At 39.2% G+C, this 24,260-nt stretch overlaps 1 protein-coding gene across 4 annotated transcripts in view; it reads left to right on the top strand.

The window, feature by feature from the left end:
- Positions 1-24,260, top strand: part of tspan9a (tetraspanin 9a) — a 124,697-nt gene that overhangs the window by 84,591 nt on the left and 15,846 nt on the right. For all 4 annotated transcript variants that reach the window (XM_077595392.1, XM_077595390.1, XM_077595391.1 and 1 more), the window contains one exon: positions 23,917-24,108. In XM_077595392.1, the coding sequence (XP_077451518.1) occupies positions 23,917-24,108 (192 nt within the window). The remainder of the gene's footprint in view (positions 1-23,916; positions 24,109-24,260) is intronic.

Raw genomic sequence — 24,260 nt, 5'->3', positions numbered from 1 at the left:
ATCATGCAGAGAAACCCCATTTTAAGAGCGTGCTGTGATGTCATGGGTCAAATTGACCATGTTGGGTGCATCATTGCTTCTTCTGCCAAACAAACACATCAGGAAGGCTCAACTCCCAGTGACAATAAAGGACAATAATAATAATAAGTCAGTGTAAAAGTACAGAGCTTGTGACAGCATGATAATAGCGGTTGATTGCAATATTCCTGTTACTGCATATTAGATCTTCTTTAGTCAATTTATTTTTCAAGATTTCATAGCCGACCGAACATGCTGCTTTGGACTTGTTTGTTGTATTGTGCTTATTTCAGATTTTTGGGGGTACCAAATTGAAACCAATACTTTGTTGAATTAATACAAAAAAAGTTAAGATTATTGATTATGTCAATCTTATACATTTTTGGGGGCAAATTGGATTGTTCGTAATAAAGCCATATTTTAAGTGTTTGTTTGTGACCTGACAAAACAGATGCAATCAGTCTGGCAGCATTGATTAAAAAGTAATTTGTGGGAAAAAGAATTAGGTTTTAATTTCAACTTGAGAAGGTAATTTGCTGAATGTCGCAGTCATACCAGGTCAATCAAAGTGAACGTGTGTCACCACTTGCGTAAATGCCACTGCACTCTCTAAATGGGCAACAGCGGAGAAAAAACAAAAACAAAAAAACGCGTCGTTTGTAGGGCAAGATTATGAACGTGCTTGCAGTTTTCTTTTTGACTTACAAAAATGTGAAGATTTCCAAATGAACACTGATTTAATTATCTTATTATTATACCTTCGATTGCACACTGTTTGTATGCGTAAAAAAATCATTCTTAATGTAATTTCTAATGTAAGCGTTGACACAATTTTTTTAGAGTAAATGTGAAAAGTAATGCCTGTATGAGTAAAATTAAGTTTTAAAAGTGTAAATCTGATGTGAAATAAAGGTATTGTAGCGTATAATAGCAAGAGGAAGAACTGTACAATAAAGAAGTAAGCATTAGTATGCATCAATGCAAAGCTCCTTGTATGTAAAATTACTCAACTTTATGATTATTGTGAAAATAATTCACATTCCCACAAAAAAGAAAGGTACAATAGCATTCCCACAATATTATTATAGATGAGGAATTTTATGTATGCATTAATGGAATGCGCCTCACATTAATGTTGTTTTGATTGAGACTGTCAAATAATGAATTTATCAGTATCCGAGGGGTATATAGTACCTCTGCCCAGCATCACACTGTACTCAGAGGAACTCCTCATGGAATTACATAACACGGAATACTACATGCACAAAATCTCATGGCAGGATTTTTCTTTTACTTTAGATTTGGAGAGACATTGCCACTTTCTATTCATCATCTGCTTCATACAAAATGCCAGAAGTACAGTAGCACAAAATACCATAGCTGTAGATTTGCAATGTCATGTAAGGGGAGTGAGATAGGAGGGGGATTATAGTCAAGCAAGAGTGAGGCATTAATGTCAGCTGGCAAATATAGCTCAAGGCTTGGAACGCTCCTGGCCGCATGGGATGGATATGGTGGTGTCAGCCCACTGTACTGTGCGCCAGGCTCGATGGCTGACTTCAAGCAAGTCGTCAATCATGACGGCTCTTTTTTCCTCTTATAGCTCTAACCCCATGCCAGGTGGAATCTTTACTTCTGTGCCCGCAGCTCCTCCAAAAATGCAAATGCAAGAAAAACATTCATCCAAAAGCTGCAGGAGGATTGGCTACATCTCGCCATTTACCACCAATAACAACAACTGTCTGTGGCATAAGGTCAGACTTTGGTGACAATGAAAGGTTGCCTGCATATATTATCACACTAATCATCCTCCAAAAAGTTACCAGGTTCATGACTGGCATTGCGTGCATATTTATCAGAAGCAATATTAATGATGACAAACTTTTGGTCCCAGGCCACAGACTTAACTGGTTCGTGCAAGAACAAAATGTCAGTCTTGATTAGAATGATTTCACACTATCACCCTTTCATCAATTTCTGTTCATCTATTGTTGAGTGTATTTCCCTGATTCATATTTTTTTCGATTGGAAAAGTAAATATAAATGCTTCAATGATATAATTTATTGATTGTTGTCCAAAGAAAGTACTAGTTTTTGCTAGCAAATAGTTGCATGCACGTTAAGGTTATTTCATAAGAAGACGAAAAAGAAAATGTTATACTTGAGGGTTAGTTAAATATTTACTGAACTGAAAATATGTTCAATTAGGGCAATATTATTCAATTTGTTTTGTTTGTTTGTTTTTTAATTAACTTTTCTGGATCTGCCCTACACTTGCGACACACTCACCAAGCATTAAGTGAAACAAAGCGAAAGCTCCAATACCATGATAAAATATGCCAGCTCAGGTCACTTGGATTCCTCTTACGTCCCCTGCCCCTACAAGTTTCTTGGTTTATTTAGTGTTTAATTTTGATATTCAAAAAAGCTACATGCATCCCTGAATTGCTCTTCAGTTTCTTCCTCTATAACCGTATATTTGCCATAACAACAATTAGGATTACAATTCCTTTCTCGGGCCAACCTAGAGCTGAGACATTGACTGCCCCAGGAAATTCTCATTGCGATAGGAATGAATAAAGGGCACTTCTGTCACTGCGGTAGTGGTTAAAGTCATCTCAAAAACAGACTGTATTCTTTCATTAAATGGTAGCACAGGACTAAAACATATTTGTGGTTGTTATATGCCAAGATTTTATAGAGCCATATTCATTTAAAGCCCATCATTGTGGTCAACTTCTGTTATTACATAAATGAGTTGCTGCACTGATTAACCGATAATGCAATACTGTGGCTTAGAAAATACTGTTCCGGGAAATCACTTTCTTTCATCAGAAGTCCATGTCTGTTTGGATTCACAATGATATCTTCTGAATTTACTGGGAACATTTGAACGATTCAACTTCATTATAGCATGCAATTATCCTCACATTTTTTAAGTCTACCTTAGTGATTTATTATTATTCAGACCTGCTATAAGAATGAAATATAATTGCCACTGTTCAAGTAACAGGCCATTAAAACTTTTGGACTGTGGTAATCAATACAATGACTACATCTTTATCCTGCAACTAAAAGGAGATGCTGATCTTAAGATGAGGAAAGCTTAGTATTAATGGTCTGGTTAGAACTCAAGGTCCACTTGCATCTTGATAGAAGCATCTCATGACGTGATTGAGAGGACACAGCTTTATTTTCCAAAGAGAAATACTAACTTCACTGTAAATAAAATTAAGCCATTCATAGCTTTGGCTCATGTGATTATGTGGTGTGGGAGCCCGTGAGAAGGCAAGGTAAGACTGCAGGGCCAAGGAAGGATGAGACATTGAACTTTATTCACAATTAGAAGATCAAAACTGCCTTTAATTTAGAGGTTCAATTGTCAAAGTTTTACTCTTTATTTCTGAAAAGTAGATGGGAAAACATGTTTACTTTGCAATCTTTCGATGTTGAAATTGTTTGAAAGGTCAAAGAGAACACAAACTGTCAAACGTTCTTTGGCTTTTGTTAATTAAGTTGTTTACCAAAAATTGTGGAGGTTTATATTTTTTGCTGGGATGTATTCATTCTAAAAGGCATCGAAATAAACAAATTAACTAAAGCTTTGTTATACAAATATAATTACGGTTAACTATAACAAACTGATAATTTAATTGTCATAGTGATTAAATACGATTTACTTCTATTTTTTTTTACCAAAATTGGAAAGAAAAGAAAATTCCTATGTGACGCACTTGCATATGGTGAATAAAATTAATGAAAGTATTCTCTAATTCCTAGAGTCATATATTGTATATTTAAATAATGTTCTGCTTTCAAATGAAAGGATGCAAATTAAAACATGTTTTTTTAATTTATTCTTCAATTCATCAGTATATAATAGTGTGCTCTTAATTTGATTTAAGCTAAAACAGGGTTAAGATCAGCCGTATCATTAAAAACATTAAACTTAGACATACAACATTGAGTGGTGGCTGTAAAAGGGTGGATTTACATATCTGGTGCTAAAGCTGTCCAATGATAGTCATTCTTCATGTTCCTGTGAAACTCTTTGTTGTAAAATGTTTTTTATTGCTGAGGGGGGAAAAAATAGAAAGTGTAATGTGACATTTGTGATTTGCTTTCAGCCAGTGATATTACAGTATGTAGGCTACTGCTCGAAGGTATGAATAATGAATTTCTTTTCCAACTTCTTTTATTCATTCACTACATTTGACAGAAATAAACGTCTAATCTATTTGAATAGGGAGGAGCTGCCACTCCAATTTCAAATTGGTTGGATTCCTTTTGTCCGTTAATAGCAACAAATGAGTTAGTGATGGTCTATACAAGGAAGTTTGAGACTAAATCCAAAGGGGGTTAAAATGAATGAGTTGATTGTCATTCAAGTTGGTATGATGCCTTCGCAAGATGATCTTAATTTGTAAAGTTTAGTAAATGTCATGATAGGAGGACTTTTCAATCTCGTTTGCCAAGTCAGCATTAATTGTATGGCTCATTGCCGAGAATTTTTTTTATATCTTTAGTATTTCCTGGTTTTGTTCAGGCGACAGTGGAGTCGATGACAGGCTTGTTGTCAGCTAATGAATCGTGGCTGGCATTTAGACACAGACACCTCCGCTTCACCTCCCTAGCCCTTCTGGCCTTATACACAGTAGAAAAAAAAGACATCCCCTTGATTGATTAAATTGTGATTCGTACCGACACTGACAAATGACGGTACGTATGGACAGCTCAAGTGTGGTTTGTGTAGGATGTGGCATGTGGCGTATAATGAACTTGTCATCATTAGCGGATTGGCTTTCGGACTTAGATAGAGTGGGTGTAATATGGATTGTCTCATATATATTTGCCAGTCTTTTATTTCAATGTCAGTTAATGCCATTCTTCAATGGATCATTTTGGTTAATGTCTCCCTATTCTCAAGATCAAGTCAATCAAAGTTCCTTTATTGTGTATAAGTCAGGCCATCAAATTTTCCCATACCATGCAAATATATATACTACTGCTTTTTGGCTGCGACCAAATATTACACATAATTAGCTTGCAATTTTTTTCTACATGGCTCTACAAAACTATGTTCAATCACAATTTAAGAATAAGTCAATATGTCAGTTCTCACCATGATATCATCAGCGATATAAAACCCAACCTGCATGAAGGACAAATAAAAAAGTAATGTGTGTGCATCAAATATGTATTTAAGTAACGAGGCCTGTAGCAGTGCAAAGATGGCCGTGCACTGCAGTTTTGACGACTTCCAAAGTACTGCCCTATTTTTGCTAGGTTCTCTGAATCCCACAGGCATGCACCATGTAAGAGGCAAATGGCTTAACCTCTCTGACCATGTCCCTTGCTGCCACCCTTTTGAAATGCTCCTAGTGCGCATCCAATTACTGTCTCATCATCTTTCTTTTATGCTGAATTGGTGGACTTTATCATACGAAGCCACAAGGGAAATATTGTTATGGTTTTGTGTCATGGAAATGCTTCCATTACACCACTTGCTGATTTTAGATGAAAGATCTTGCACTAAATCAATCAAGGCCTTGTGACTGAGCCCCAACTGGTTCCTCTGCACTCGATGACTTGCCAGTATGTTCTATATTTAACTACCTCACAGGCTGGTTGGACTTCAGCTGACCTTACTGCATTTTTTGTGGCCAGAGGGATTCAAGATCTGAATGACTCAGTATGTAGGTTGCACACTCTCTCTGATGGGTTCATTTAGTGATACACAATGTCCAATGATAGTGGAAAACATCTCTCACCTATGCTCTTAGACCAGATTGCCATTCATGACATTTTTGGGACAAACACTTTCTTATAGGTATCCAAGTTTTTTTTCTGTCTTATCTGAAGTAGAAAGATGATGAAAGCAAGGTTCCTACCAGCACATACACATTTTAAACTAATTTGATTGATATCAGAATCATGTTCTGTGGGAAACCAGTTGCAATATTTTTTAGATTACAAAAAGAGGCGAAAAAAAGAACTGCCAGGTTCCATTTGAAATTGTTCGTCACACACAACATGTCATGGATACATAACATGATCTAATCATAGCCAAAATGTGAAAGAATCCATTTAATCAGCACATTCTTTTTACTGCTGTGTGACATGCGCAGATTGATCAGGTCAGTTGTCTTTTACGGCCAGTAGTTGCTTACATTAGAAGTTAAATATATTCTAATCACAATACAAGAAACTCTAAAACCAGCTCCTGACATGTCCTACTATTGACTTTGTAACTCCTCAGTCCACTCTTAAATGCACCAACAGCATTATTAGTGTGGCACACATTAAATGGTTGCTTGGAAAGAACAAAAAGTTAAATGCAACAGCGCACTTAGCATAGGATCTTTCGACTGCTGAAATAACCATCATTTTGGGAGCGGTGTTAATGCCATGCCTTGGTTCCGCTGCCACTTTTGAAATAGCAATCTTGTCATGTACTGAAAGACCCAGTATATTCCGATTTGATTGAGAGTACTTAAAAGAAATGAAGCAGCTTGAAGCCGTGAAGTTGTACAATCACAGTGTGTCCTCATCATATTTAAATGACTCAGTGTCAATGTAAAAGAAGTCCTCTCTACGACAGGATGTCATATGGAAGGTTTTGAATTACTCCTACTTTATTTTTTTAGCACATTATGTTCTGTGGAACTGACCTTACTTAGACCCCTGACAATGACCTGAACCACAGTTATGCTTAAGAGTTCTGTGCATCTGCCAAGGGGCATAATATTCCCACGACGACACTGAAGACAAAACCAACCGCAAAGGCATGATGCATAACCAAAAATATCAGTCTTTTCTAAGAAGCAGGAAGGACCATTTACAGCAAATGCAGTTCAAAGACACTAAATTAATCTGATGATGATCTGGTTTGCCACTCCATGTGAGGTTAGGTGATGAATTCTTCAGTTAACCTACATTTACCTGGCATTTTCTTGCATGCTCTTGTCCCAACTTGTATTTTTTCTCTGTAGTAACAGCACTGGAAAAAAGTATCTTGTTCATTTCACCTCAAGAGATAGAATAGAACCCATAACAATACAATGATAATAGAAATGGCTGGAAGGAAACGGTGGAGAGTTTCTATCTTAATGTCGGCTCGATCTGTTTACCCAATCTGTCTGTGATGCCAGAATTCTCAATAAGCGCAAAGTTTTGTTTATACTTGCAGTCGTAATGAGGATATTTTAGCCATGTGCACAATGTGTAAGCAAAAAAGAAATTGATTCAGAAGTTGAGATGACTGGAGTTATTTTCCTGATTTTTAGTGTGGGGAATTGAGAGATTTGTCTTTCGCAACATTAATATTCCCTATTGAAAATAATATTATAGGAATACCAGGAGTTGGTTAGCTGATAGAAAACAATGCCACACATGCGGGTATTTGGAATGATTTGTGTACATTTGTGTACATCATAGTTACTAGATCATTAAAATTATTTGAAGACTCAGTAAACATTAACATTTTTCATTCTCATTTATACTTAGGGTTAGAGAAAAAAATGTCACTGAAATGAATAAGCTTCTGTTTCTTAAAAGTGATTTGTCTGCCATTAACTAATAATATTCAGATAAAAGATCTTATATTGAGGTTTATCAGATATTTTATTACTATGATTTTGTGACTTAGTCCCTCTTGTCACCGTCTCCATTGACATAACTTTCTGAAATTGATGTGTTTTAAAAGTGAATCTATGATAATGCAAGTTATTTTGGAGCAGGACGGGACATCTGTACTCAAATTGACTCTCAAATTGGAGGCAAGGTTAACATCCTCCAGGATGAACATAATTTCTATTTGAGGGCACAACTTGTGATACTCACAAGCGTGTGTGTGTGTGTGTGTCTCAGTGTGCGTGTGTGTGTGTGTGTGAGGGACCCCTACCCTGACTTTGAGCCAGACTAACAGCCAAGTGTGAATGTATACGTGTGTGTGTGGGTGTCTGTGTGGAAGGGTGTATATGTGCTTTTGTGTGTGTACAAAAATTATAAGGGATACTCACATTTATTTATACAGTAATCCGATAGTTATCTCCTGAGAAACTGCAGTGTCACATTCTTCAAATGATAACTGAAGGTTACTAACCGAAGAGCCAAATACAGTAAAATACTACACACATATGATATAAATATAGATGTGGCTCAAAGCTGTCACTTTTCACAAAGCTGAAGTTCAATGACCATGAATTATACAGAAGGTATTGTTGAACATACACTGGTTCTCAAGGATAAGTAGTACATTTTGGTGGCAACTTACCAATTTTTTTGTTAGCCACTTTAAAGTTTTTCTCCATACATAGTTGGCACTTGTGTTGAGAAAAAAAATGCTTAACGTCCCTCGCCAAAATAAAATATTGAGCTTAGCATTTTTGACAGGTTGAACTGAACTTTAGTATCGAGAGTCCACATAAATTTGAGTAACAATTGATTGCTATTTTCCAATGTCAAGCCACATTAGCTTTTTTCACATTTATCATTTAATACTGTCACCTCAGAACTACTGTCCCCTTGGAGTTAAAGACAGTGAAGTGTGTGTCATGTTCCTGACAAACTGTTAAAGAAAAAGAAAAAATGAAGATGAAGCCAGCCAGTAGCTGTGATGTTTTGCCCCGAATTAATTATGTTTAATGATTGACGTAATTTCACCCATGGTTCTTGAATATTGTACACCTTTGTAGCACATCACGCACACATTAAATTTTACATACAGTAGTGAAATAAAACCATACCTTTTTGCTAGTCCACGTCTTACAGGTATAGGAGTATACCAGACACAGGCAAACTATGACCTGTGGACCACATATGGCCTGTTAGGGTGGAATTTGAACTACCGTAATTACTCGAATATAACGCGCACTCGAAAATAACACGCAGGTATAACTTTGGGCCAAAAAAATCTGGAAAAACGCAGTACTCGAATATAGTGCGCACCTAAAATTTCCCGCTGACGAAAATCAGAAATCTTACCTTTTTTTCTTCGTTTCACGATTGTTTTGTTCAAAACCGGATAGAGAAATCTTCAGGTACGAGCGTGTCGAGTGTCGTGCAGTTGGGAGTTATGCGTTTGAATTTTAGGGCAATAGATGATACACAGAGTGGACAAACATATCATGTAGACATGTTATGTTGCAATACCTTTCAGACTTCCTTGAACATTGACTACATTTCAATTGACAATATCATGTTTTAATTCAAATATCTATTGTCATTCTCAAACAAGAAAAGGAACATACAACTTGAATAAATAAATGATTTGAACATATGCACAATGGAAAAGACTCATGTGTTTAAACTACAACTGTTCATCAAGAGTACAAATTTATTTTTTAGAATCCTTCAAATGAGTCCGCATCAGAATCTTTAAATAGTCTCTGCAGATATTCCTCTCTCTCTTTGTCTGTCCTCTTGTTATGATCGCGCCGCGTCGCTGGGTCATCGCAGCGCGATCGGGGGCATCTGTTACGGTCGCGCCGCGTTGTGCAAATGCAGGAAGCAGGAGAGGACGAGGCATTCAGCGTGATACGGAGTCCTTTAATGAATCAACCAAGGCGTGGAAACAAACGTGGCCGCATGCGGCGCGCATACGGACAGAGGCAACAGAATAACGACAGCTAGCGACCGCTAGCAACCGCTAACAACAGTCAATGATAGTCAACGATAGTGAACGATGCGGCGACGTGTGATGACGCGTCGCTACTTAAATACAGGAAACGAAAGCAATGAATGGATTGGCTACAGCCGGTATGCGTCAACTTCCTCTTCCTCCCACAACACATCATCCGATTGGCTTTACGAGATGACGTAAAATCCGTGCGTCAAGTGAGTTTGACAATGCTTTTTTCGATCGAAAATTTATAATTTATTTTAGTTATTGATTATAACACTGAACTGAGAGAGGGTGAACTGAGACGAGTAGGAGGCTAGAGGGGGGCAGTGGTGGTCTCGGCTTTCCGATTTTCGATCGAAATTATGAGATGACGTAAAATCCGTGCGTCGTCTTTACGTGATGACGTCAAATCCGTGCGTCAAGTGAGTTTGACAATGCTTTTTTCGATCGAAAATTTGTAATTTATTTTAGTTCTTGATTATAACACGCACCCCCAACTATTGGAATAAATTATTTTGCAAAAACCTGCGTGTTATATTCGAGTAATTACGGTAATCAACTGATGGAGATTGATGGAATTTGAGGACTCTTTAACTGCCTAGTTTGTCTATGGTCACAATGTCAATTTTACAAAAAATCTTTGAAATCACAGTAAATGAGTTCAATGCTTCACTTGGCAAAGCCTCATTTCCAAACCTTCAGAAGATTCAGGAGTCATTTGGGTTGCGGGGGGTGCTGGAGCCCATCCCAGCTGACTCCGGGCCAGAGGCGGGGGAAACCCTGAATCGGTGGCCAGCCGATCGCAGAGCACAAGGAGACGGACAACCATGCACATTCACACCCATACCTACGTGCAATGTAGAGCGTCCAATCAGCCTACCGTGCATGTTTTTGGAATGTGGGAGGAAACCGGAGCACCCGGACGAAACCCACGCAGGCCCAGGGACAAAATGCAAACCCCACACAGGTGGGCCAACCTGGATTTGAACCCAGGACCCCAGAGCTGTGAGGCCGACACGCTAGCCACTCACGCCACCGGGCCGCCCTTATTCTTAGTCTTTATGTAATTTGTTCTTCTAAAATTTTAATGGAAGATCAATTGGTACTGTGAATGTATTTCTTAACCACCCACTATTCACACTGCCGTTATGTTCTTTTATCATTGAGTCTATAGCTTGGCCCAGACTTTATGCTTCGACTGGAAAACTGTGGATAAAATGACAAAATTGTCATCCTTTCAATATTCCTCTCCTTTGTTTGGTGTTGTGCTTTGAAATGTTTCTGATGTAAAATGAGTTCCTTGGCTCAATAAATGTTAGGAACCAGTGGCTTATCCCATTAAGTTGGACTAAGTGTAGTAGATTTCTTTACATATCTTCAAGGTCAAGTAAACCAATGTTTTACCGAGCAAGCACACTTTGCCTGTAGTCGGGATTATGTGAACGGAGTGTCAAGCAAAGTACACTCTGAGCTTTATTGAAGCATTGTCACACTCTGGTAGAAGACATAGCAGTGATTATGTACCACCCCCATCCCAAAAGAATTGTTTTTGGGAATAGGTCCTGAGTACTTGGGCTATCTTTTCTGCTACCATTGCTGTTAGAATTTATGCAAAAGATGGTATCACAAGTGAGGATTAACATGGCGATGAGTATGACTCTGACATTGAGAAGTGTTAGATGGCATAGTTGCCCACCTAATTATAGTACAATAATAATTGAGAGCAGTCTGAAAAAGTGAGTACAGTAGTAACTAACTACTATATGTAAATTAGGTACAAACAAATTAAGCATATGTTAATTATAGGGTAAAAACTGAAAAGATCATTTTGATTTAAAATAAATTGGCTTCATGTGAGGGTTTCATGCAGATCTGTGGACCATTAAAGATAATGCACTTATTTCAAGTTATTTGATATTTACTGTGTAGTACTGATTTTTTTTACTATTGTATAGATTAAAAGCCTTTTGTTTATGAACCTCTGCCAGCCTATTTTGTCTGCAGTCAAATTTATGTTAGTGCTGTCTCCAACAGAGCTCACTTATGTTGCTTTAGTGAAGCATCTTCAGTGCACCACCTCTTTCTGAATGAAGCTTCAATTACTATCATTTTCTATACTTCACCCTCTTCTATACCCTGAGGGTTTCTCACCGAATAACATTGGTGGGTTTATATTGCAACATTAATATGGGGATTGATGTCCTACTATTATTTAGTGATTTGTCGCTCTATGCGGTCCAGTGCATCAGGATAAGAAGATAAGGAGACTTAAAGGTTGGCTGACCAGAATGAGAGCAGTTACACAGTCCATTTGCTCCTGTGCTGATTAGCATGTCAACTGTAAAGGCGCAGCCAAGGAGCCCTTTATGGAAGGACCAAGGAAGCTTTTTATCATAATGACACTAAAACCTGGCTGTCAGATTTACTCTGAAGACAAGACCGCCTGTCTTGATGGTGCTCTACATTAGATTGGCATCTAAAGCAAGGCTTCAGAGGGAGGTTTGTGCTTTGGGGACATAATTACCTTGAAGGTTACATACTGGAGTACTGTAGATCTTCTGGTCCCATACATTAGACCCCATTATGCTATTTTGAATTCAACTCCATAAGCATAAGGGTGCATTTACATGGAGATGTTCTAACTGAATCAACGGAAAACGGCCCATTGCAGATTTGCATACACAAGGAGAATTCAATTTCAATCTACGTTTGAACGATTCTTCACTCCACTTGAATGCAATGTAATATTTATGCCAGGCGGTGGTGGGCTGTGCAATTTTACAACATGACCCCTGTATACAGATATCTTTGACAACATCCTCCTCAGCTCAGGTGGTCCGTGCAGACGACCCATATTGTTTTGCAATACTGAAGCTCCTGCAAAACTCAGCGGCACGTCTCACCACACACCACATCACCCAATCCTCCCTCAATTGTCCCACCGGCGGCTATTCTCTCCACCCAGCAACGGCTTTCAAAGGTGGAAATTTGTCCACAAAGCGGTTCAAATCCATGGAAATTTAGTGAGTGAGGCTGCTTTGGAAGGGGAAGCAGAGTGAGGAAGAGGAGAGGGGAATTCCTGGGAGATGAGGGTGTGTTAGTCCATACCACAAAGGAACAGCCTAGCTAAGCAAGTATCGAGAGCTAGCCATGGTGGCTTCAGTAATTCATCAATTTCCTGAACCGTTTACTCTGACAAGGGTCACGGGGGTGCTGGAGCCTATCCCAGCTGACTTTGGGCACCAGGTGGGGGACACCCAGAATTGGTGGCCAGCCAATCACAGGGCCCAAGGAGACGGACAACTATTCACGCTCACACTTTTACCTATGGGCAATTTAGAGTGTTCAACCAGCCTAACCTGCATGTTTTGGGGGTGTGGGATGGAACCGGAGTACCCGGAGAAAACCCATGGAAGCCCGGACAGAATATGCAAACTCCACACAGTGAGGACCGACCTGGGATTGAACCCTCAACCGCAGAACTGTGAGGTTGACTGCCGGGCCGCCTGGCTTCAGTGGCTTCAGTGTCTCAAAAAACATTGTTCAACCAAAACTTTTATAATGTTTCCACTTTAAAGGTGGTAGTTTTTTGCAGATGTACAGACGCTCCCCTACTTACGAACGAGTTAGGTTCCGAGCGATTCTTCATAAGTTGAATTTGTTCATAAGTTGCTTAGTGCTATATTTTGTATTATAATTTATGTTTAAGGCCTATATACGTATATTGAAGGTTTATATAAGTGCATTTGTATGTTTAAGGCTTGTATAAGTAACACACACTGGTTTGTACTGAAAAAAACATTTAATAAAATGGAGCGAATACATACAGTACTGTATACATACATTAGAGAGAGAGATTTACTAGAAACTGTCCGAAAGAAGATATCTATTGACGATTGCAGTTTTCTTTTTTTCATCATAAATGATGCGGTAGCACTGTATGGCATCATTCAATTGATTTGCAAACTTTGTGCAACGTTCAATATTTGGGTCCTGCTGCTCGATCTTTATGTTTATAAATGGTACTGACGGTCGAACGATTCAAGTTGTATTCACGTGCAACGCTCACCACTTTCTGACGCGCATCAAGCTTCGTTTTATTATTGCCACTCATTTCAAATGAAATGGATTCCCTCTTCCTTGCACTTCCCTCAATAGAAGCCTTTCGCTTTTCACCAACCATATTCAATAATGGATGCACGAGATATTTAATGATACAAATGAAAAAGGTTCTTTGCGCACTGGAGATATGTTCACGCACTTCCGTATTGCAACGAACTGGGCAGAGGAAGGTGGATGCTAGGTGAGCTGAGCTCTCATAGCGCCAGGCGTCGGTATTAGCGGCGGAAAGAAGCACTACTTGGAAAAAGGCGCGCAATACAAAATCGAACTTACCAACATTTTTCGACATAAACGCAATTTGCAGACATGTTCGTATGTACCGTTGTTCGTAACTCGAATGTTCGTAAGTAGGGGAGCGTCTGTATTCATTTTTTCCGCACTGACGACATTTTTAGGTAGCTTCCCTTTTAATATACAAATTATTTATGTATTTTTTTTTTTTAATTTATGCAGTTTTAAGATTTATTTGAGAAAAAACATGTTGGAATTCTAAACATTCCCCCTGTTTAGTGTTTGAACATTGTTCTTCTTATCGTTTGAAAAGTGTAAGGAAGCCATTTATGTCAAATTTGAGAAGCCCTTACCTCCAGGTTATATGGAGAAAAATCATGCTGTCGAAAAAAGTTGACAGAGAGAATCTAATTGGATATGCAGTACGTTAGCTCAGTTTCCCAGAGATCACTGTTATTTTTTTATACCAGGTTCTGAATTCAATCAAAAATTCCTCTTTTCAAACCACCATTGTGCACAAGTCATTTTGTAATAACAATTAATGATGAGAATTGTTAAAGTTTGAACAAAATTGGCTTTGAAAAAAAAACTCACTCAGACGTGTCAAATATAGTTTGGATGGTGCAAAATATCAGAGAGTAACTGTTCACTCATTGATTTAAAAGATGAAATGTTTTAAATAAAAGCACATCTTGAAGCATATCGTTTTTTCCTCAATTTTGCAAGTGTCAAGACAAGATTGCATCAATTCTCTTTTTGCCTTTTAACTCTTCTATACATGGACGGATGTCTTATTGATGGATGGAGGGGGCTTTTCGGCTTTAAGTGCTAAAGCTGTCATGACAAAGGTGAAATAGAATCTTCCGTTTTCTGCCCCTTCGGCAGGCGAGCAGTCACAGACGTGGTGTCATCAACATTCACACGGCACAGACGCGATGCACCTCCGTGAATACCAATATTTACCTGTCTGCTGATTCATTTTAAATAGTAATATTTCCCCAACAATAGTAAGAGCAGATTTAATAGTACAACATTAGACTTCTTTATCACTTTCAAGGAACCTGTGCAATACTATTAGTGAATCTACCTCTCTCAAATATATCTTCTTTTCCTCCTGTCTTTAAATGTGTGGTGAATTATTTATAATATGGAGAGAAATGAAGATTGAGAAGCCCTTTCAAGTGAAGGGAAATAGTCACTCTCCTTGTGGCATGCCATGCAGTTAGACTATTGATCATATATCTTTAAATCAAATATCCTCTGAGTTATCCTCAAGCTCTGGTTTTCACTTAATGTGCATATATTTTCTCTTCCTCTCCTGCCATCGTTCCAGGGATGCATAATTGAACACATTGCATAAAGCACTATTTCCATTCACAGTCACTGCTCCAAGAATAAACATATATGCTTAGATGTTCACTATTCTTCTCTTGTGCAATTGGTTCCACCCCTCTGCAAATCATGCGCTTTCGAACATGAAACAGACTCATCCAGCATTTATGTGCTGATGAAGAATATTCCAGTTTATTAGGAGTGGGGGTTTATTCTAAATACATTCTGCGGTAAGATATAGGCCATGCCTTTGTAGCAGTGTTGCTGATGGATGCAGCAGCAGAAGGTTAGGTCTTTCCGGGCTTTGCAGTTCACTAAGCACCCTGTCGTAAGGCCTCGCTCCAGGCAGGCACTACTTTATCCAAGTGAGAGGATATAATCAAGTTGAACACACATAATATATTTAGTACTTTTGTCTCTCTCATAGCTAAAGCAAACCACTGCAGCCTGACATTGTTCAAGTAACGAGAAGACTGGGATCTTAAGGTCACTTTTCAAATGTATTTGAAACAAAGTTGTTTTACATTTCTCACTAACTACAATGTCACCTCAATTCGTTCCCTTCAAATTTTAAGAATCATAAATTATGAAAAAAAAATGAGGATTTTTTTCACTTGAGTTCACAGTGCTTTATAAAGACGGAAAATTGGAGCACTTTACTGGCAAGTTTTACAGTGCTATGAATTCCAGTATGTTCCTTTGATTTCAGAATTGGATAACAATACAAATAAGTCAACCTTTTGTGAGACAAAATGTGCTAGAAGGTCCCTTCAAGCCCATTTAGCTGCGTTGATTGTATGTATTTGACTTATGGCTAATATGAAGAGGATTAAAAATGAAGAAAAGGTGTTGAGACCACAATTTCCTCTTTTAGTTACTGCTCGCCATACTGTAGCTGCCATGTAGGCCTTTAGGGATTTCCCATCTTCCTAAGCCAGGAGCACCTCAGGGCATTGTCCAGTGCAGCGAAGAGGTTGAGTGTCTAACCTGTCTAATTCTCCAGTCTCTGGCCTCACTCCTCCTTTGCTGAGCCAGCATGCTCATTAGGCTCTTCGACCAGTCAACCTCAATGGGAGACTGTCCAAGCGTCTGCCTGCCTCTGAGAATTTTCAGCTTGGCTGCACCAGCAGACTGGGTGAGATATTTATTCCAGCCAAATGTCTGTATGCCTCCACAGGCGAGGGAGTTTATTTGAAGGAAAAGTCATAAAAAGCCACTGCCTACACATTAATTGTTGTTTATTTTCTTAACACATGCACTCTAGAGCGTGTGCCCTATGAGCCATATTAACTTCAGACATCTTACAATGTCAACAGTAAGTGGCATTAAAATTCACATTTGACCTTGTGTGAGGAATATTGTTTTGAGCAAATTACCATTTATTTATTCATAGCAAGACAGCACATACACACTCACCACAATACCATATCAACATTAGATTAGCGGTTAGAATGAGGTTTTCTCTTGATGGATTTTATTTTGAAATGGGTAGTTGTGTAAAACAACAAACATATGACCTCACTTGTCTCAATATCCATCCATTCTTCACACCACTTACCCTCAGTAGGTTTTCAGTGTGCTTTGTGCCTATCCCAGCCAACATCAGGCATGAGTCTGCACTCAGTCACATGGTGACTTAACAGGAATTGATCCCATACTGCCTGCACCAATGCCAGGGGAATGTAACACTACATCATCAGTGCCTCTGATTCCAAGGATGACTCTAGCTATAAAACTCAAATTTGCAACATCAGGCGAGATTTTCTCATCTCATCAGGATATCATTCAGACTGTTATAGTGATATAGACAAAATGGGTCAAATTTTGCCTTCTTTGCCACATGCTGATTTTCTTAGAAACCCTATGTGCCACTAGCGTTATAAATTAGCAGATGCAAGTCCTGTCTCAAATACTTTCTTAAGGACGGAGAGCCAAAATAAGATTGGTTTCCAGTAGAAGTGTTTTCACTTGGAACATTGGTATTTGGCTCCCAGCTTTATTTCTAGACTTGGCTCACCAGCCCATTTTCTTGTTCCTCTTTCTGTCTCTCCATCCACACACTCACTGACTGACTGTGGCAAGAACAGCTGCCTCCTTTTTTGGCTCCTATAATAGAGTGACTAGTGCTCTTCTACTTGTTCCTAATGCATAATTGAAGTGCCTTTGGGTTCCTAGGCCGAGTGAAGAGTCCTGTTGGGATGGCAAAGATCTAACATGAGAATAGATCACCAGTATTGCTTCTTCTGCCATTGCCATAGGTCCATTGTGTGAACCTCAATTGGAAGCTGCATTCAAGTGTTAGAGTGTACATGTGTCCGCCCAGACATCCGTGATAGCTGAGGACAGGCAGAAAATGGCTTGGTCCTCTTTAATTCTTCCTGCTCCAATGGTCACACTGCTATAGACAGGACCTTCAGCTCGTCTAAGGAGAAGGAGAAAGGGAGGCGGGCCCTTTAATGTGAATAGCTGTATCAGCAAATGTCATTCAAATAAAGTCACACTGCCCACGTAAGGCGATCAACCAGGACTTCTATACATTGAAAGATGACCTCATTAATAATGGTTGGTTAAACATATGGAAGCTTTAAACCACTGGTTACTGTATTATCACACTGTCTATCTACCTTTTCAATGACTTTTTAATTTGTATGCACAACTACACGGTTTTCATTAGGATATTATAACTATTTTTTTGTTTTGCATGAGGGGACAATACAATCTATTGTATTGGAAAGTTGAAATGACAATAACGGCTAAAATTAGTCCTTATCTATATCTGTGTTATAACATATTGGGGAATTGAAAGATGACTATACACTGGATCCACAGATTGAAGTGCACATATTCATAGAAGGGTGGCCCGGCGAACGGGTGGTTAGTGCGTCGGCTTCACAGTTCTGGGGTCGTGAGTTAAATCCCAGGTCGGTCCTCACTGTGTGGAGTTTGCCGGTTTTCCCGGGCTTTCATAAGTTTTCTCAGGGTAATCCGTTTTCCTCCCAAATCCAAAAAACATGCACTGCAGGCTGGTTGAACATTCTAAATTGCTCTTGGATATGAGTGAGAGCACGAATGGTTGTCCGTCTCCTTGTGCCCTTCGATTGGCTGGCACCGATTAAGGTTGTGCCCCACCCCCTTTTAACCTGTCCGGTGTTAGCTGGGATAGGCTCCAGCGCCCCCCACAACCCTTGTGAGGATAAGCTGTTTAGAAAATGAATGAATGAATGAATATTCATAGAAAGCAGCATGTTTTGTGAATCTGTCAGTACTCCAGTGGTTGAATAAAACTTTAACCAGGCTGATCTAGATTTTTTTTTTAAAAATCCGACACCCTACCTCAGTCTCTTTGAATTCATGGTGTGTTTTTCCAAGGCTGAAAACAGTTTCCCTAAGCAGAGTGTGAATAATTTAATTGTTATACAGTTTACATTGGCTTTACATTATTCACAGAGTAATGACTGGGATGCTACTTGCAAGCCAGGGGAGTCTGTGATGAGGATTTTTTAATTTCAATCGAAAGCTGCATTTATTGTCTACCTGTGCATATGAATATTAGATTTAGGATATTTTGGAACCTTGACATAAGCATCTTTTTTTCTGTGATATTGTCTATAAATGAAGATTAGACAGACGCTTATGCGTGATACCCTTTGTAATGGAACACCAAGTAGGATGGGTTGTGAAAACTAAATGATTTGAACTGTTTAAAAATATTCATTCATCCAGTTTATATTCATTTTCTGGGAAGCTTATCCTCACGAAAACTACAGGGGTATTTGAAACAGCCTATTTGAAAGGGTTTTCATGGTCGAAATGTTTGCAATCAATATACAGGACAAACAAACAATTGTTTGATTGTGAAGCCGTCCCTCGATGATCATTGTTGAATCTGAAGAAAAAGCCTTCTCCCTGAATCAGAGAGCACAGCTTTAAATTGAGTTTCTACAGACATGGACAGACTTAAGTACTCCCTGTCCAGAGTGGACTCTTTAAACGAGCCATTTTCTTTCAAAGAATGCTTCAAAAAAATCCCTTGGTCTAGTAGGGTAGACATTATTAACAGCTTGTCTTGTAGGTTTCATCTTTTTCTTCGAGTCTTTTTAATGATAACATTTTCACTTTACAGACTTGGTGTTATCTGGAATGTGTTTATTGATATCAAACCAGAAACTGTTGACACAGATTCATGTGCAAACCCTATAGGACTTCAACAACCTCATTCCGAACAGGGTATGCTTCTTCTGGCCATTGCCTTAGACATCATCTGTAATTTGACAAAAGCTGTCATTCCTTTCGACAGGGCATCATCAGTGAGTGACTATTCAGAGCGGGGAAAAGGTCAACAGCCTTGAAGTTACACATAAACACGAATGTCTACCAAACCTCGAGAGATATACGTTGAGTCTTTTGCTGGAGGGCGGGAGCCTCTTAACTGCAGGGACTGATTATTCTTGCTGGTGCGCACTTAGATGAAGAGTCCACCTCAATTTTCTTCCTCCTTCACTGTTTTTCTTTGTCTTCTACAGTGCTTCCTTTTCATCTATTTCACCTGCTTCAATAATGACCCCTTGACCTCATCCTTCCTCTTACGAGTTTATGCTGCAAACAGTTCATTGCCTCAAACTTGTAACAAGACCCCAAAAAAGTACAGTCCCATTTATCTCATTGGAAAGTCTCAGCTCATGCCCTTTCCCTTCCTAAATTCATATTATGCGAATGGATTTGGTCTCCATTTTGGCATTTGAAATATTGGCAAACACTTGGAGAAAGGTCACACAACTCAGTCAAAATAAAGTCATCTCAAGATATTCCAGGCTTTTGGAGGGAAAAAAGAAAGATAAATATCTGCAAAACTGGTTTAACAGAAATTTATTTTCAGAGCTTTAACAGAAGTTGTGTTTATAATATACAAGCAGAGGTGCAGCGTCTATTAGGATCCGACAGCCATTTCTGACCACCATAAAAAAAATCAACTGTTTACGATGCACAGTTTAGACAAACGTAGTGTGAGAATCTTAACATATCCATCCATAAATCACGCTTTATGAGCAGTATAGATGAATATTGAATGTAAGCTCACGCTAAGTGAGAGAAAGAGGGTGAGAGAAATAGAGATGGAGAGATGCAGTCATGGCCAAAGGTTTTGAGAATGACACAAATGTTACATTTTCACAAAGTATGTTCCTTCATATATAATAATACAAACATATTCTATAATGTTTCTCTTGTTTAGGATCGTGAGTGAACCTTAGCCAATCCCAGTGTCAATCTAACCAAGCATTAGGCAGACTATTCATCTGTCAGGCCAGTAAGTTAAATATTCTTGGAAACTTCAAATATATTTCTGCAATATAAAAAATAAAAAAAACACATGTTACTTTCTCAGACTGAACATTTACTGTCTTTCATCAGTGTGACTGCCTGCTGTTGCCCCAGTCTGTTTTTTGTAGTTGGATTTAAAATGGTTGCTTTTGTAAAAGTAAACCATCAACCAAAACTATATGCCACTATGTGCAGCAGCATTGGCTATTCTGTAGTATATAGAGGCTTTATCAATCCTCTAAAAATGTTCAACAATTGAAAGAAGATAAAGAGCTCAGAAGAATGTCTCAAACTGAATCCCGGACCAACACATCAAGGTCAGATAACCTATGAGATCAGAGCTTACACTAAAGAGATCCGTAATAGTGTTGGCACCGAGGTCTGTTGACATTGCGCTGTTGTTGCTGTTGTAGTAGCAGTAGTAGCAAAACAAGGGGGATTAGACAGATTGAGTGGGGGCAGGATAGTTTGCCAGTCACTTAAGAGGGCGACACACTTGGACAAGCTCCCCTCGGTGGTATTAAACACACTTAAGTGATGGCACTGCATCCCTGCCCACCTGGACTTCTAAAGATCCTTGTGCTTACCTTGCTTGGCTGTAAATCCATTCCATCTCTCTAGCCTTTTTAACCACCTATTCTTCCCTCATGGCCCTCAAATCCGCAACATCCATATTAGATTAGATTAGATAAACTTTATTCATCCTGTACTCGGGAAATTCACTGTCGCAGTAGCAAGAAGGTGAGAACACAGACACAGGAAAATACATTGTAGACATAAATAAATAGGTTATAAATAAGTAAATACATACATACACATGGTGGTGTTAATAAAATAAAATCAGACATAGTCATTGTCATCATCATTGACTAGACAAAAGCCTAATTGTCATCATACCTAGCTGTGTATGACGAAATTGGTAGTGCTTCTCCACAAAGTGCGCTTTCCCAGGCAAAGGCCCAACCAAGTGATAATTTCAGACTCGCTGGCACTCTGCCGTGATGGATACATCGCATCACCTCCCGAACGCAACCAAATCCCGGCGACTGCGAAAAGGTTTGCCTCGCCGATGCCAACAAAGAATAAAATAGATCACTTACCTCACACTGTCTTCTTACTTACCTTCAGTCAGCCAGCAGGAGGCAGATCACCGCCCAACGTCCTTCATGTTCCCTCACCCCGAAGTTATTACATAGAAGCTACACAACGTTCAGACAGTTCTTTTGTTAAAGAGCCTGACAGCTGATGGGAGGAAGGATCTGCGGAAACACTCCTTCCTGCAATGAGGGTGCAGCAGTCTATGGCTGAAAGAGCTTCGGAGGGACTCCATAAACCCATGCAGGGGGTGGGAGGTGCTGTTCATGATGGACATCATCCTGGCCAGCATCCTCTTCTCTCCCACTTCCTCCAGATAGTCTAGAGAACAATCCAGAACGGAGCTGGTTCTCCTGTTCCTGTCCCTCTCCGTGCTCCCACATCCCCAACAGACCACTGCATAAAACACTGTAGATGACACCACAGTGTTGTAAAATGTCCTCAGCAGTGTCCTGCACACTCCAAAGGACCGCCTTCCCCTTAGTAGGTAGAGGCGGCTCTGGCTTCTCTTTTACAGGGCATCTATGTTTCTGGACCAGTCCAGTTTGTTGTTGAGGTGAACACCGAGGTACTTAAAATTCTTCTTGATATAATCTGATTTTATCAGGATTTCCAGAAGCACTTGGGTTTACAAGTGGCAGGGTGTAGTATTTGACCTTTTCCTGGAATTCAAACTGATTTCTTAAAGGATTTTCCGTTTCCCTCAAACAATTGAGATTTCGTGCAGTCATGAATCATTATCATTTTCATCTTGGCAGTTTGCCAACAGTCCATTCACAATTTAAGCCATATCCTTGAAAGCACTGCTCTATACTGTGTCAGGTCCAATCACCAAATCAAGCCCTATGCAAAACGATGTAGCCCGGAAGCTCAAGTAGAGAGAGTTTCAATTAGTTTTCAGTTGAGACTTCAGCCTTAAGCAAAAATTGCCGCATCAGCGAGTGAAGAAGATGCAGCAATTAGTCGGCTCTGCGTTTTACACACAACTCAGCCAAGGGTTTTATATACAGCATATAACAGTAGTAGGACCAGCAAGACTCTCCTCCTGGCCTTTTTTTCAATTATTTATATTTATATATTTAGTATATGTATAGATGTACATGTGTGTTGGGGTGTGTATGTGTGGAGGGGGGTACATACGTTAGCATTGATTAAATAATCATTTTTTTTGAAAGTTCCAAGGAATGGAGAGATCACTTTTTTATTGTATTCTTTATTTACGTTTTTCAACAACCTTGCATTCTCCAAATGAATCTGCACACTTTGAGTATTGGTTAAGCAAATCCCCATTTTTTCTTATGGTTCTGTGTTGTAGATACAGTGCATTTACTTGTGTACATAATTTTCATTTGACATGTGCCTTCTAAGTCATTCCATCAGTCCATTGAGTGACGACGTATTATTCCAAATATTTGATTAAGTACATAGCAGGTACCCTTTATATTGCTGACAGGCTTTAAAGTGTGCCGGAGCTGTGTTGCAAAAATGAAAATGGAAAGGATGCGTGAAACGAGATCAAGGAAAGGCAGGGGCGTCTTGATTTATTGTGGCACCTTCCCATTTTACCTCGTTTTAGATTTTAGTTTTATTCATTTTGAAATGGCCCTCGGTATTTCATTCTATTTGGTGCAGACAAAAAATATGCCACCACTTTATTTCTGCGTATTTCACAATGGTGTGGTGGATATGTTTGAATAGTTGTTCCTCTGATAGATGGTGCTGCTTGATCAGTAGGGGGAGGGCGGGACATGCCACCCTGTCAATCAGAAGTGTTTTCTTAAATCTTTTCCACAGTGGACTCGACAAACAGTGTGGGGTCTGGCATATTAAAAAGAAAGCCGCCCTTCTAAGTGGATTTCAAATCAGCTCCTTGTAAAATGTGGATGTTTTGAAGCTTGTATTTTACTCACGATGGTGCTGCTGTAATTTCATGTATGTTTGCTTTTGGTTTTAATGGGATCATTTCAAATGTGTCAAATTGGTACAAACCACTTCTAATGTGTAGTTCTAATCCCTTTCAGCTTTTATTTGTTTAGTTTGCATGTAATTAAGAAAACCTCTGGGAATTTTAACCAGGGATCCATGTCATTGTTTGAGAAGAGCAAATGATGAAAACTCCAGGAGAATTTCGAAGTGATGATCGCTATCTCACCTTGTCTTCTCTTGTCTCGCAGTTATGCGGCTGTGGTCTGCTCGGCGTGGGCATCTGGCTCTTTGTGTCTCAGGGCAGCTTCGCCACCTTCTCGCCCTCCTTCCCCTCACTGTCAGCTGCCAACATGGTCATCGCCATCGGCGCTATCGTCATGGTAACGGGCTTTCTTGGTTGCCTGGGTGCCATCAAAGAGAACAAGTGCCTGCTTCTGAGTGTGAGTTTTTAATTGGCACTTGTACGCTACCTTTGTAGTCGTGTTGTACTCCAGTTACACACCTTTAAAACTACATTAGTGTTTCATAGCCTATTTTGAGCTATGGCACGCGTCACATTTTAGAACTACAGCAAAGAAATGTCACAGAAATA

This window comes from Stigmatopora argus, chromosome 3 (assembly GCF_051989625.1).
Source record: "Stigmatopora argus isolate UIUO_Sarg chromosome 3, RoL_Sarg_1.0, whole genome shotgun sequence".
In the NCBI taxonomy this organism is placed as follows: Eukaryota; Metazoa; Chordata; class Actinopteri; order Syngnathiformes; family Syngnathidae; genus Stigmatopora; species Stigmatopora argus.
Note: the sequence above shows the minus strand (reverse complement) of the source record. Positions and strands in the feature narration are given on the sequence as shown.